The sequence below is a fragment of the Coregonus lavaretus genome (assembly GCF_964263955.1).
Source record: "Coregonus lavaretus genome assembly, chromosome: 10".
NCBI classification, from domain to species: Eukaryota; Metazoa; Chordata; class Actinopteri; order Salmoniformes; family Salmonidae; genus Coregonus; species Coregonus lavaretus.
In genome coordinates, this window is record NC_139997.1 from 60397171 (window position 1) to 60414966 (window position 17796).

The 17796-nt window shown below is 43.0% G+C and overlaps 1 protein-coding gene across 1 annotated transcript; it reads left to right on the forward strand.

The window, feature by feature from the left end:
- Positions 1-4910: 4910 nt before the first annotated feature.
- On the forward strand, positions 4911-6114 carry LOC311136619 (transcription factor Sox-19a-like; the record flags this gene model as incomplete). The annotated part of the gene is made up of 2 exons (XM_084170809.1): positions 4911-5566; positions 5835-6114. 2 exons carry the CDS (start codon positions 4911-4913, stop codon positions 6112-6114), a joined length of 936 nt encoding a protein of 311 aa, XP_084026935.1.
- Between the last annotated feature and the right edge of the window lie 11682 nt (positions 6115-17796).

Sequence of the window (17796 nt, forward strand, 5' to 3'; positions counted from 1 at the left end):
CAATGTGATTTTCTGGATTTTTGTTTTAGATTCTGTCTCTCACAGTTGAAGTGTACCTATGATAGAAATTACAGACCTCTACATGCTTTATAAGTAGGAAAACCTGCAAAATCTGCAGTTTATCAAATACTTGTTCTCCCCACTGTATTTAGTTTTCATAGGAGTTCTCGGATTGTCTCTAGGACTAGGCAAATGTATACCATGCGTTCGGAACGCATTCAGACCCCTTGACTTTTTCTTCATTTTGTTATGTTACAGCCTTTTTCTACAATGGGTTAAATTGTTTTTTTCCCTCATCAATCTACACACAATACCCCATAATGACAAAGCAAAAACTGTTTTTTAGAAATTTCTGCAAATGTATTAAAAATAAACTGAAATCACATTTACATAAGTATTCAGACCCTTTACTCAGTACTTTGTGGAAGCACCTTTGGCAGTGATTACATCCTCAAGTCTTCTTGGGTATGACGCTACAAGCTTGCCACACCTGTATTTGGGGAGTTTCTCCCATTCTTCTCTGCAGATCCTCTCAAGCTCTGTCAGGTTGGATGGGGAGTGTCACTGCACAGCTATTTTCAGGTCCCCAGAGAGGTTCGATCAGGTTCAAGTCCGGGCTCTGGCTGGGCCATTCAAGGACATTCAGATGCTTGTCCCGAAGCCACTGCTGCGTTGTCTTGGCTGTGTGCTTAGGGTTCTTGTCCTGTTGGAAGGTGAACCTTCACCCCAGTCTGAGATCCTGAGCACTCTGGAGCAGGTTTTCATGAAGGATCTCTCTGCACTTTGCTCCATTAATCTTTCCCTCAATCCTGATTAGTCTCCCAGTCCCTGCTTCTGAAAAACATCCCCACAGCATGATGCTGCCACCATGTTTTCACTGTAGGGATGGTGCCAGGTTTCCTCCAGACTTGATGCTTGTCACTCAGACCAAAGAGTTCAATCTTGGTTTCATCATAACAGAGAATCTTGTTTCTCATGGTCTGAGAGTCCTTTAGGAGCCTTTTGGCAAACTCCAAGCGGGCTGTCATGTGCCTTTTACTGAGGAGTGGCTTCCGTCTGGCCACTACCATAAAGGCCTGATTGGTTGAGTGCTGCAGAGATGGTTGTTCTTCTTGAAGGTTCTCCCATCTCCACAGAGGAACTCTGGAGCTCTGTCAGGGTGACCATTGGGTTCTTGGTCACCTCCCTGAACAAGGCCCTTCTCCCCTGATTTCTCAGTTTGGCCGGGCGGCCAGCTCTAGGAAGAGTCTTGGTGGTTCCAAACTTCTTCCATTTAAGAATGATGGAGGCCACTGTGTTCATGGGGACCTTCAATGCTTCAGAAATGTTTTGGTACCCTTCCCCAGATCTGTGCCGCGACACAATCCTCTCTCGGAGCTCTACGGACAATTCCTTCGACCTCATGGCTTGGTTTTTGCTCTGACATGCACTGTCAGGTGTGTGCCTTTCCAAATCATGTCCAATCAATTGAATTTATCACAGCTGGACTCCTATCAAGTTGTAGAAACATCTCAAGGATCACCAATGGAAACAGGATGCACCTGAGCTCAATTTCGAGTCTCATAGCAAAGGGTCTGAATACTTATGTAAAAAAGGTGATTCTGAATTTTGCAAAAATTTCTAAAAACCTGTTTTCCCTTTGTCTTTATGGGGTATTGTGTGTAGATTGATGAGGAAAACATTTCATTTAATCCATTTTAGAATAAGGCTGTAACATTACAAAATGTGGAAAAAGTCAAGGGGTCTGAATACTTTGCCAATGCACAGTATACTGTGAGCAACTTTATCATGCAAACGGTTCAAGTTGTCTGCTGCTCAAACATAATTAAACGTTGTTTTAACATAAACAATGTAAGCTTTTCTACATTGGATTCTGCTCTATGTAACTCGGGATGTCTTTGATTTAATAAAAATGTCTGACTGCTTCTTGGAGAAACAACTTTGGATATCTGCAGTTGATCGGAGTTAGAGTTGAGCACAGCACAAAGTACCACTTAATCAAATTTTGTGTAGATTTAACATGTATTGTTGAGGTTTGGCAAATGCATTATGCTTGTCCAGTCCCGTTTTAGGTGTAGAATGTTACAGCTTGACATTTCCTCTCAGAGGATAAACTAATGTATTACATAATGACTGGGTTGTTATACCAGTATTTACCACCAGATAGAGTACAAATACTGTCCAATCTTGGGTGCCTTCCATCCAGTGGTGCAGCTTGACTCAGCAATCCTATACTTCTGGCATTTAGATTTTAAGAAATATAGATCACTTTTTGTTTAAATGCACCCACAAAAGATAGAGATGGATCCAAGGTAGAAGATAACTCAAAGTCTTGAACTCAAGTGTCATATTGATAAACCAACCAATTTTTGTACAAAGTATACATTGTTTTACTGGACTAGTTACTGTGGGAGTCATCAAGTGAATAATCCCATGTAATCTAAATCAAGGATTTTCTTTCATGTTTTTCAGATATGCTATTCTATCAAGAAGTAACAAATCCTCACCCTCAACTTTTTTACACTTGGGAATGACATCAAACAGCCTCTTGTTATTCTCACACACTGTTTCTGTTGTAATTTCATCGCTTTTCCTTATGTTATTAAACACAACCAACCTAAACCAATGTATGCTTCTCTGGCTCAGTGTAGGTGGCCATTCCTCTAATTTCTCCCCCCTCTGGTATCCATCTATTTCTCTCACCAGGATTGGCCTCCCAACCGTGACCGCCCACCCCCCACTGGCGCACCAATTGTTGGCAGGGCAATTGTGTGTACGGGAGGCTCGTAAAGGGCACTGCCTGGGTTCCTCTGCCCTGTGACGGATAGCTGGGAGACCGCAGGGCTATTTACATGAGAAGAGCCGGAGGAGAGGGCGATGAATAGAGCGACTTTCAATCTGCTTGTCTCTGAGGACTTTCTCTCCTAACCACCAACCCCCCATCACCAACCCTTTCTTTGTGCAACACTCTGTTTCTTTGCCTCCCTCTCTTTCTTCCCTCTTTCTTCTCCTCAACCTCTTCACTTCATTTTCCTTTGCCTCATTGCCTCAAATCTGTCATTGCCGATCTCCGTTTTTTCTTATGTATATAATGCTTGAGGCTTTCAAACCTACCCGCTATGTCCTGTCTGTCTTTTATTTGTCCACTTTAACGCTGAACTGATTGTCACCATCACAACACCAGGAGACATAAATGTGTTTCCTCTATTTCCCCTATCTTCTGCTCACAATAAGAATGACCCTGGCGCAATAGGAGACACACACTCACTCCATAAGTACAAATAAAGTCAAATAAATTGGATAATGGCTGTACTATCTTGGTCATTGGAATCAGTCCAAATACGTTGCATAATGGCGGTATTACTGTGGCCATTGGAACGATTCCAAATATATTGGATAATGTGTATATTATTGTGGACTTTTAGACAAGTTCAAATCAACAGATTGACCTCTCAACCAACCAAATCTCCCTGAAACAGAGGGGGCCTGGGATTACTGTGCACATTGTGGTCTATTTTTAGCTATTGTAATCAACCTATTTGCTGATATCACTCTATCATTCTGCTTGTATCACTCTACTCAGTTATTGAATAGGTGCCAGTTATTACTCATTTTGGGTGCCGGCCCAGTAGTCTTATTATTTAGGTGTCGGTACTCATCATATTGTATTGCCTGTATTCTATAAGAGTTGCCGGTACACCTTGGGACACCGGCCCAACTCAAGCGCTGACTCTTAGCATGATCCTGCAAAGCGTAATGAATGAGCTATGTACTGATGGATGGCTATGGGTGAACACCAAACCAACAATGGAGGTGTATAGTGATGACCATAGAAACTATAAAAAGGTGTCAATGGGTAGCTACTAGTAATTTCACACCTAGCCTTATTTTAGAACAGCAGGGAGCTGCTACTGGATAGAGGGGGCATGGATCATGGGCTATACTGTGAAATGAATCCTGTTTTGATGACATCCTTTCTCTCTGAAAACATAGGTCTACCAGGCATTCAACAATGGAATACACATATTATATTATTATTATTATTATTATTATTATTATTATTATTATATTATTACTACAGATGTAATTCTGATATGACATTGATTTGAAAAGCCTAAACTTAATTTGATTGTTGTCAACAAGTGTCATTAGTGTGGTGGTCAATATTAGCCCAGAAAATCTGAAACTAAATGATTCTATATCTTAAGTAAATAAGCTTGATGAATCTGAACATTTAAAATAGTTTGTACGTTTTTATTGGAGAGAGAATGGGGTGAGGTGTCCGCTGCGGCATCCTTCCTTCCTCCCTCCCTCGCCTAAAACACGTATCTGTGGTGGCCAATGTTATGGAGAGAAGCCTGAAACAAAAGTATTATTTATATTAAATAAACATGGACTATATAATACATTAAAAAACGAAAGTTTGTCTTTTCTATTGGAAAGGGAGGGGTGAGGGGTCCCCCCTGCCTCCCTCAGCGATTGTTCCTCTTTTCATATTCACTCAAGTGCATTCCAAATTCACCGCACCCCTTCTATAGTGATGTAAATTAGTAGGGTGGAGGAAGGGAGGGAAGTTAAGAGCGGATCTGCTTGAGAATACATTTTATAATCACCAAGCTACCAGTGGGAGAGGGAGTTTTGATTTCAAGAAGGAACTCTACAGCAGTATCTCTAGATCTCTATTCTCAGAGTAGCCTAAAGGTCTGCATCTGAATAGTGAGTTGGTAGCAGGATGTTTTTGCTCCGACTTTGTTTACATCTCTGACATTTTAATTTTTATTGTTTTCAACGAATGCTTGGGATGCTTGGTTGACATTTTCTTCAACTTTTTACCAAGGAAGATTGGTCAACCACTGCGAGGACAGCAGGTGTAATTTTAACACTTTGTTCACACGTTGTATATTTCGTTTATGGTAAATATGTATAACATTATGGAGCACCAACTCAAGTCCTCTGTTCCCTCGCATCATCTTGGAACAGGGATGCCACCTGCGAATGGAGGAGGGGGGCACGGGGGCAGCCACACAGGTTCCAAACCACCGGCAATCCAACCTGACCCAATGGACAAAGTTAAGCGGCCCATGAATGCCTTCATGGTATGGTCTCGCGGTGAACGACGGAAAATGGCTCAGGAGAATCCCAAAATGCACAATTCTGAGATATCCAAACGGCTGGGTGTCGCGTGGAAATCTCTGACAGACGCCGAGAAAAGGCCCTTCATTGACGAGGCCAAGCGCCTCCGCGCGGTGCACATGAAGGATTATCCAGACTATAAATACAAACCCCGTCGTAAAACCAAACTGATGCCGAAGAACAATACTCTAGCCGCGCAGTATCAGATGTCGGCCGGTAACCACCTGCTGAGTGCATCTGCAGCTCAGGGACAAGGTGGAAACCCCAGAATCGACAGTTATGGCTGGGGCCACACCGGGGGCTACACCGCGACGATGCAGAGTGAGGCCCTCGGCTACAGCCAGCAGCTTCACCGCTATGACCTGTCAGCACTTCAGTATCAGTCCAGCGTGGCCCAGGCGCAGGCCTACATGAATGGTGCCAACGCATACAGGTGAATTTAGATTGTTACCTTTTGTCAGTGAATGGAATTGCTGTGTATTCAGCTATATTTCCTTTCCAATATACCAATTGGAGTTATAGGCCTAAACTGTTGCTAATCAATAGTCATTGAGATGTTGGAACAACAAAACCCACGGCTAGGTTGTTTTAAGGATGCTGGTAGCCTATTCCCATCTTGTTAATATAGGTTTTAGTTTTGTTTTCTGTTATTTATTTGCCTCAATTGATTAGTAACTCACGCTCCAATCTCTGTCATCCAGCCCCATGTCCTACAGCAGCAGCCCCCAGCAGGTCAGCCCAGTGATGTCTATGGTGAAGCAGCAGTCTGATGGCCACAGCATGTCCCCCTCCCCTACGGGGACCCACAACCACCACCAGGCCCAGCGTGGTATCCAGGTCCAGGGGGACCATCTCAGGGACATGATCAGCATGTACATGCCCGGGGGAGATGCCTCAGATGCCCAGAGAGGGTACTCTGTCTCCGCAGCTAACATCCAGCAGCATTACCTGGGAGGGTCAGCTCCACTCACCCACCTTTGAATTCTCTCTTACCCACAACCTGATCTCAATTGATCTGTTGGGATTGACTGGTGGCAGACCAATGTGGTCAGTAAATGTGTAGGGACTGAAGAAAGAAACACTTAATTTTAATACAAAGATGCGATCAGTCACTGACATAGACACTAATTTGTGACAAGATGATGACATCATTGGTCATTGATTGGTTGAATGGTTTCAGCAGTGTACATTTTAGTTGGAATGCCTCAATGGTTATGAGTAATTTCAAACCCCAGATATTGTCCCATCCTGGCCTTTCTCTACCCCCCCCCCCCCCCCACCCACCCACCCACCTGAATATAGTTTTTAAGACTGCAATGGGATCTCAAAAAGTTGAAATGGACTTATGACATTTTATTTTCATGAATTCTGAACAAAATGGCTTCGACGTTGACAATCCCAAGTTTTCCTCTCAGACAACTGCCATTTCTATGTCAGTTCAGAAAATGAATGTATATCTAAATGGGTCTACACACTTTGATTTATATTCAAGTTAATGGCAGTTGGTTTTTATTTCACAACTTTTTGAAACACAAAACTGAACAAATGTTTGAGGATTTTGTTATTGTTTAGTTTAAATCAATGCTGCTTTTCTGAGGCTCAGGCCTTATTTGGAGTTGTGAAATGTATTGAATAATGTTTTCATGAATGCCCTTATAGTAAGGGTATTGTTATTTCAAGTCACTTGACAACAATAATGTAAAAAAAAAAAAAGTAATAAAGATTTTGTTTATAATTTTTTTCTACCGTCACTATTTGTCTATGATAAATTCCTAAACAAACACCATTTACATAAAATGTAGATAAACTTAAGGATTAACATTGATACAGGCTACATTTACTTCACGTGTGATTTTCATATCAAATGTTTTTATTTGTGGCTTGAGTAAATCTGGCATAAGTAAAAGTCCTATATAGGTCTACATCCACCGATAATATCTCACTTTCTCCAGACCAACAAAAAAGGAGAGTGGACTCCAGAGCATAATTGCCCATTTCGGTAAATCTCATTGTTCCCTCACTGCTTTAGAGCATGCAGGTGCACACAGTATACCGTAGTTCTCAGCATGTCTTATGCCGGGCTTTGTCCTCTTTTCTCTGGGTGTCCCACGGGGCAGAAAATTAGCGTTGCATTGAATGCCCATTCTCCTTATCCCACAGTCCAGGCCTAACCCTTTCCCTGCCCCTCGCCATTCTCATGGAAATACGGTCTGCTATCACATCGCTGACTGACTAGTCAAGCTAGGCTAGGGAATGTCATAGGGCAGGCCATGGATGCATATTTACGGAACTCAACAAACTTTTGTGCCTAAACTATTTCACAAAGTTAGTAAAGCATTTTTTAAGATTGTCTTTTCTGATTAGGGCAACTCGGAAACATGTAAACTAATGGATAGAGTGAGAGTACCTGCATTTGTAAGCTATACTCTCCTTTGGAGGAAGGGAGGGGGGGACTCCAAAGGAAGGGGGGTCCACTTTTCTGGTTGAAGAAATCTCTTAGCAACAGGCAGTCTTCCACATGTTGTTGTTGCCAAGGGATACCCCTGTCACCAAACTAACTACCCCCTCCAGTTAAATAACTAAAACACTCTAAAGACACTCCTGTCCTCTTGCATTTCAACAAAACACCTCTATCCCACCCAACAGTCTTTTGTAGATGTAAAATATAAAAGCCTACACAGCACAATTCAACAATTTTATAATAGGCAATTGATAGTTTAGCATTGATCTGTGAGTCTCTCAAACTGATAATGCTAAAGCACACCATAATGTGTGTGTGGGATGTACGGCTAAGAACTAGACAGCCCTTACAAAGATGTACCATGGTAGTTCAATGAAAGAAAATACCATGGTACTTTCATGGTGCAAATACCATGGTATGTTCCTGCCATGGTAGTGACCAAAAAGCAGTGATAGTACCATGGCATTTTGTTCATTGTACTACCACAGATGGAGTGACTATACTATGGTTTAGTACTAGCAGGATGTAAACATGAAAGCATAGTAGTTGTTTACAATGTATTACCATGATACTATGGTCTTTGTCCCAGCCTTTTTTGGGTAAAGTGACCAAAAAAAGTAATGCTTTATGGTACTGACATAACGCAACATTGAATTAGATCACTAAAAAGCTCAATCTTCAACAATCTCAAGAATCACACACACCTAAGCAAGCGTGTGCACACACAAAACATTCCCCAAACACTTAATTAATTCATCTATCAAAATCAGCCTTGCGTATGGAAAAAAAACCCAGGGAAAAGGTACATTCCCTGAAAAAAGGTGTGGAATTGCTGAAGGAATGGGGAGAGAGGGGAGAAAAGGAGAAAAAGAATGAGAGAGAGAATAGAGGAAGGTAGAAATAGGATAAAGAGAATGGAGGAGAGGGGAAAGAGAGAGGAGAGGGAAGGATAAAAGACAAGAGGATAGAGAGAAAGGGGGAAAGAGAGAGGAAAAAATAGAGAGAAGGATAGAGAGAAAGGAAGAACAAGAGAGGAGAAACAATAAGAAAGGAGGATGAGAAAGAGAAAAGAGAAGGATAGAAAGAGAAAATGGATGGAGAGAAAGTAGGAGAGAGGATAAAGAAAGACAGAAAAGAGCAAGGGGAAAAGAGAGAAATGGTGAGAAAAAAGGGAACATATAAGGATAAAATAAAATGAGAGGCTAGAGATAGAGAGATGAAAGAGAAGAAAGGAGGGGTGAAGGGAAGAGAGATAAGAAAAAAATATGTTTTTGACCGTTAGGGTATGTCACGAGTATCAGTGTAATGCGGTGGGTCGAAGTCAGGCGCAGGACACAGAACTCAATGAAAACGTACTTTACTGATAAGTAAAGAAACCAATACAAAATACCTCCACTCAGGAGGAACAAACCCGCTCACCAAACGACACACGAAACGAAAAACAAACACGCACAAAACACAATGGGAGCCACCGGGTTAAATAGGGAAGGAGTAATTACATGATGGGAAACAGGTGTGTGACAATCAGACAACAACAACAGGTAGAACATAGAAACATAGAACATAGATCGGCAGTAGCTAGTATTCCGGTGACGACGAACGCCGAAGCCTGCCCGGGCAAGGAGGAGGGGCAGCCTCGGCAGAATCCGTGACAGGGTAATAGTGGCTGATAAGTAGGGATCTGTTCAAACAAAGTTATTACCAGACTTTCCAATAAATAATAATCTTCCAGCACAATGAGAAAGCACATAGACACTGTATATGAAACTGGTAACATGAGGTAAAATTAATGAAAATGTTATCGATGATGGCCTCCACAATGTGATCATCCAGCTTCTCCTTGCACACATTTCCTTATGCTGCATGGCTGGTTGCTGCTCGCCAGCACAGCTCTCGGCAGAAGAGCCACCAACAAGTCAGCCACCAGTTTTGTTACTGACTTGTGACAGCACATCTCCAGCTTGGGCTTGTTGATTGCTCACCATGCCAATCAGCTGAATAGTGGCCTGAAATAATTTTACAAACTGTTCATACTTATTATTCTGCTGCCACGTAGCGCCAAAACCGCAAAAGCTACCAACACCAAAACAACTTGAACATTTCCAGACTACCACTGGTCAGTGTGCTTAAAAAAACATGTTTTGATACTACTAATACTTTTCACACTACAACCATGTTTGCATAAATCCCAATGGGAAAAATTCCGATCACTACTAGTCTTCAACCATTTTAGCTAGAAAGGCAATTCAAACTGTAAAACGTGCAGACCGGTCTGGAATGGCGTGCTTGTATAGTAACAATAACCACGCAACTAATGACCAAACAACTACTGACCACACAACTGCTGAACCACACAAATACTGACCACAACTACTGACCACAATTACTGACCACAACTATTGACCACACAACTACTTAACCACACAACTACTGACCACATCCACACAACTACTGAACACACAACTACTGACCACAACCACTGACCAATACTACTGACCACAACTACTGACCACGTCCAGACTGTAGGGCCCAGAGAACTAGCAACAGAACCACACAACTACTGACCACAGCTACTGATCATAACCACTGACCACAACCACAAACCAAAACTACTGACCAAAACCACACAACTACTGACCACACAACTACTGAACCACACAACTACTGACCACAACCACACAACCACTGACCACAACTACTGATCACACAACTACTGAACCACACAACTACTGACCACAACAACTAAACACTTAACCATACAACTACTGAAACACACAACTTCTGACCACAACTAAACAACTACCGACCACAACTACTGACCACAACCACTGATCAAAACTACTGACCACAACTACTGACCAAAACCACTGACCAAAACCACGCAACTACTGACCACAACTACTGACCACACAACTACTGAACCACACAACTACTGACCACAACCACAAAACTAGTGACCACAACTACTGACCACACAACTACTTAAAACTACACAACTGACCACAACTACTGGCCACAACTACTGACCACAACCACACAACTACTGACCATTACTACTGACCATAACTACTGAACAACTCAACTACTGACCACAACCACAAAACTACTGACCACAACCACAAAACCACTGAAGACACAAGTACTGACCACATAACCACTGAACAACACAATACTGACCACAACCACTTAATTACTGACCACAACATTTTACGACAACTACTGACCACAACAACACAACTACTGTCATAACTACTTACAACAACTACAGACCACGTCTATACTATAGGGCTTAAAGAACCAGCAACACAACCACACATCTACTGACCACAACTACTGACCACAACGACTGACCACAACCACGCAACTACTGACAACAACTACTGACCACTACAGACCACAATTACTGACCACAACTAATGACGATAAGTCCTGCCTGGTTGGCCCTGTCCGGGGGTATTGTCGGACGTGGCCACAGTGTCCCCCGACCCACCCCTGTCTCAGCCTCCAGCATCTATGCTGCAATAGTCTATGTGCTGGAAGGCTAGGGTCAGTCTGTTATATCTGGTGTAATTATCCTGTCTTATCTGGTGTCCTGTGTAAATTTAAGTATGCTCCCTGTAATGTTCTCTCTCTCCCTCCCCTCCCGGAGGACCTGAGCACTAGGATTATGCCTAAGGACTACCTGGCCTGATGACTCCTGGCTGTCCCCAGTCCACCTGGTCGTGCTGCTGCTCCAGTTTCAACTGTTCTGCCTGCGGCTATGGAACCCTGACCAGTTCACCGGACGTGCTGCCCTTTCTCTCTCTCTCTCTCTCTCTCTCTCTCTCTCTCTCTCTCTCTCTCTCTCTCTCTCTCTCTCTCTCTCTCTCTCTCTCTCTCTCTCTCTCATCTGCTGTCTCACCTCTGAATGCTCGTCTATGAAAAGCCATCTGACATTTACACCTGAGGTACTGACATGTCGCACCCTCTACATCCACTGTGATTATTATTTGACCCCGCTGGTCATCTATGAACGTTTGAACATTTTGAAGAACAATCTGGCCTTAATGGCCATGTACTCTTATAATCTCCACCTGGCACAGCCAGAAGAGGAATGGCCAGCCCTCAGAGCCTGGTTCCTCTCTAGGTTTCTTCCTAGGTTCCTGCCTTTCTAGGGAGTTTTTCATAGCCACCATGCTTCTACATCTGCATTGCTTGCTGTTTGGGGTTTTAGGCTGGGTTTCTGTATAGCACTTTGTGACATCTGCTAATGTAAAAAGGGCTTTATAAATTCATTTGATTGATACTGATCACACCACTGACCACAACTAATGACCACCCAACTATTGACCACACCCACACAACTACTGACCACAACATCGGACCACAACCACACAACATTTACATTTTAGTCATTTAGCAGACGCTCTTATCCAGAGCGACTTACAGTTAGTGAGTGCATACATTTCATACTGGCCCCCCGTGGGAAACGAACCCACAACCCTGGCATTGCAAGCGCCATGCTCTACCAACTGAGCTACAGGGGACACAACTACTGACCACGCCCATACTGTAGTGCCCAAAGTACCAGCAACACAACCACACAACTACTGGCAACAACTACTGAACATGAGTACTGACCACAACTTCTGACCACAACTTCTGACCAAAACCACTCAGATACTGACCATAACTACTAACCACACATCTATTGAACCACACAAATACTGACCACAACCACACAACTTCTGACCACAAGTACAGACCACTGCTGACCACAACTACTGACCACAACCACACAACAACTGACCACAATTACTGACCACACAACTACTGAACCACACAATTACTGACCTCAAAAACATAAATCCTGACCAAAACTAGTGACAACTACTGAACCACACAACTACTGACAACAACTAATGACCACGTCCATACTGTAAGGCCCAAAGAACCAGCAACTCAACCACACAAGTACTGACCACAAGTACTGACAACAACTACTGACCAAAATGACTGACCACAAACGCACAACTACTGACCACAACCACTGACCACAAGTACGGACATCAACAACACAACTACTGACCACAACTACTGACAACAACTACACACCACGTCCAAACTATATGGCCTAAAGAAGCAGCAACACAAACACAAAACTACTGACCACACAACTACTGAACCACACAACTAAAGACAACTAATGACCACGTCCATACTGTATTGCCCAAAGAACCAGCAACACATCCACACAAGCACTGACCCCAACTACTGACCACAACCACACAACTACTGACCACACATCTACTGACCACAACTGCTGACCACAACTACTGACCAAGACCACACAACTATTGACCACATAGCTATTGACTAAATCTACTGACCACAACTACTGACAAATATTGACAACACCTTCTGACAACAACTGATGACCACAACCACACAACTACTGACAACAACTACTGACCAAAACCAGACAACAACTGACCACACATTAACTGAACCAAACATCTTCCGACCACAACCACACAACCACTGACCATAACTATTGACCACACATATACTGAACCAAACAAATACTAACCCCACCACACAACTACTGACCAAAACTACTGACCACACAACTACTGAACCACACAACTACTGACCACAACAACAAAGCTACTGACCACAACCACACAGCTACTGACCACAGCTACTCACCACACCTACTGACCACATCAACACAACTACTGACCACAACAATTGTCCAAATCTACTGACCACTTCCAAATTACAGGGCCCAAAGAACCAGCAAGACAACCACACAACTACTGATCACAACTACTCACAACAACCACAAATCTAATGAACCACATAACTTCTGACCACAACCACAAAACTACTGACCACACAACTACTTACCACAAAACTGCTTAACCATACAACTACTGACCACAACTTCTGACCCCTACTGACCACAACTACTGACCACACAACTACTGAACCACACAACTACTGATCACAACCGTACAACTACTGCCCTTAACAACGGACCACAACTACTGACCAAGTCCATACTTTAGGTCCCAAAGAAACAGCAACACAACCACATAACTATTGACCACAACCGCTGACCATAAGTACTGACAACCACTACTGACCACAACTACTGACCACACAACTACATATCCACGCAACTCCTGACCATAACCACACAAGTACTGTCCAAAGTTACTGAAAACAGCCACACAACTACTGAGCACAACCACACAACTACCAATCACACAACTACTGACCACAACTTCTGATTACAATGTCTGACCACAACCACACAACTACTGACCATGTCCTTACTGTAGGGCCCAAAGAACCAACAACACAAAAACACATCTGCTGACCACAAATACTGACCACAGCTACTGACCACATTTTCTGACCAAAACCACTCAAATACTGACAATAACTATTGATCACACAACTACTACACAACACAACTACTGACCACATCCACAAAACTACTAACCACAACTACTTACCACAACTATTGACCAAAACTACTGATAACACAACTACTGAACCACACAATTACTGACTCCAACCATGAAACTACTGACCACAACCACTGACCACAACAACTTACCAAAACGACAACTACTGACCAAAACCATACAACCACTGATCTCAACTACTGAACACGTCGATACTGTAGGGCCCACTGCAACAGCAGCACAACCTCACAGCCTACTGCCCACAACTACTGCCCATAAGTACTGACCAAATCTACTGACCACACAACTACTTAACAGCGCAACTACTGACCATAACCACACAATTACTGACCAAAGTTACTGAAAACAACCACACAACTATTGACCACTTAGCGATTGACTAAAACTACTGACCAAAACTACTGACAAATACTGACCAAACCTTCTGACCATAACTGATTACCAAAACCACACAAATACTTACCACAACTACTGACCAAACCAGACAAGAACTGACCACACATGAACTGAACCTCACAGATACTGACCACAACCACTGACCATAACTACTGACCACATATCTACTGAACCAAACAAATTCTAACCCCACCACACAACTACTGAACCACAGAACTACCGACCACAACCACACAGCTACTGACCACAACCACACACCTACTGACCACATCAACATAACTACTGACCACAACACTTATCCAAATCTACTGACCACGTCCAGATTGCAGGGCCCAAAAAAACAGCAACACAACTACTGACCACAACTACTCACCACAACCACAAAAATACTGACCACAAAACTGCTTAACCACACAACTACTGACCACAACTACTGACCACAACTACTGACCACAACTTCTGACCCCTACTGACCACAACTACTGACTGCAACCACTGACCACACAACCACTGAACCACACAACTACTGATCACAACCATACAACTACTGACCTTAACTACTGACCACGTCCATACATTAGGGCCCAAAGAAACAGAAACACAACATGATCATACAACCAATGGCCATGCAACTGCTGACCACAACCACACAACTACTGAGCACAACTACTCACCGCAACAACTGACCATAACCATATTACTACTGACCACAACTACTGTTAACAAGTACTGACGACTTCAATACTAAAAGGCCCAAAGAATCAGCAAAAGAACCACACAACTACTGACCACAATTACTGACCACAACTACTGACCATACGTACTGATCACAACTAGTAGTTGTGTGGTTCTGTTGCTGGTTCTTCTGGCCTTTTGGTATGGATGTCGTTAGTAGTTGTAATATGAAAGTCGTCAGTACTGAAAACAACCACACAACTACTCAACAGACAACTATTAACCACACAATTACTGACCACAATCACTGACCACAACTAGTGACCACAACCACACAACTACTGACCACAACTTCTGACCACAACTGACCACAACTTCTGACCAAAAACAACACAACTACTGATCGCAAGTGACCAAAACTATTGGCCACAACCAAGTACTGAAAACACAAACACTGAACCACAGAGCTACTGATCACAACCACTGACAGTTACTACTGACCACACAACTACTGAAATAATATAATTCTAACATTTACATTTTAGTCATTTAGCAGATGCTCTTATCCAGAGCGACTTACATGAGCAATTAGGGTTAAGTGCCTTACTCAAGGGCACAGACAGATTTTTCACCTAGTTGGCTCGGGGATTAGAACCAGCGACCTTTCGGTTACTGGCACAACGCTCTTAACCACTAAGCTACCTGCCGCCCGACCTCTAACCCCACCACAAAGCTACTGACAACAACCACACAACTACTGACCATAACTACTCACCACAACCACACAACTACTGAACCACACAACTTCTAACAACAACCACACAACAACTGACAGCAATAACTGACCATGACTGACCACAACCACGAAACTACTGACCACAACTACTGACCATGTCTACTGACCATAACTACTGACAACAACTTCAGACCAAAACCACTCAACGACTGACCTTAACTACTGACCACACAACTACTGAACCACAAAACTATTGATCACAACCACACCACTACTGACCACAACTACTGACACACAACTGCTGAACCACAAGAACTGACCACAAACACATAACTACTGACCACAAAATCGCATAACTACACAACTACTGACCACAACTATTGACTACGTCCACAATGTAGGGCCCAAAGAAACAGAAACACAACCAAATAACTATTGACCACAACTACTGGCCACAACTACTGACCACGTCCACATTGTAGGAACCAAAGAAACAGAAACACAACCAAATAACTACTGACCACAACTACTGGCCACAACCACAAATCTACTGAACACAACTGCTGACCACAACAACACAACTACTGACCACACAACTATTGACTACAACTACTGAACACAACTACTGACAATTATTGACAATTATTGACCACAAATACTGACCACAACTACTGACCACAACCACACAGCTATTGACCACAAGTAATGACCAAATCCACACAACTACTAACCACAAGTAATGACAACCCCTATTGGCCAAACCTCAAAGCCTGCTGCCCACAACTACTGCCCACAACTACTGACAACAACTCATGACCACGTCTATAATGTAGTGCCAAAAGAACCAGCAACACATCCACACAAGCACTGATCACAACTACTGACCAGAACTACTGACCACACAACCACTGAACCACACAACAACTGACCACAACCACACCACTACTGACCACAACTACTGACCATATCTACTGACCATAACTACCGACAACAACCTCTGACCAAAACCACTCAACTACTGACCACAACTACTCATCATAACCACAACTACTGACCACACAACTACTGAACCACACAACTTCTGACCACTACCACACAACTACTGACCACAAGAATTGACCACAAGAACTGACCACAAACACATAACTACTGACCACAACTACTGGCCACAACCACAAATCTACTGAACACAACTGCTGACCACAACAACACAACTACTGACCACACAACTATTGACTACAACTACTGAACACAACTACTGACAATTATTGACCACAAATACTGACCACAACTACTGACCACAACCACACAGCTACTGACCACAAGTAATGACCAAATCCACACAACTACTAACCACAAGTAATGACAACAACTATTGGCCAAACCTCAAAGCCTGCTGCCCACAAATACTGCCCACAACTACTGACAACAACTCATGACCACGTCTATACTGTAGTGCCAAAAGAACCAGCAACACATCCACACAAGCACTGATCACAACTACTGACCAGAACTACTGACCACACAACCACTGAACCACACAACAACTGACCACAACCACACCACTACTGACCACAACTACTGACCATGTCTACTGACCATAACTACTGACAACAACTTCTGACCAAAACCACTCAACTACTGACCTTAACTACTGACCACACAACTACTGAACCACAAAACTATTGATCACAACCACACCACTACTGACCACAACAACTGACACACAACTGCTGAACCAAAACTACTGACCACATCCATACTGTAGGCCCCAAAGAACCAGAAACTCAACCACATAAGTACTGACCACAACTACTCACCATAACCACAACTACTGACCACACAACTACTGAACCAAACAAATTCTGACCCCAACCACACAGCTACTGACAACAACCACACAACTGCTGACCACAACT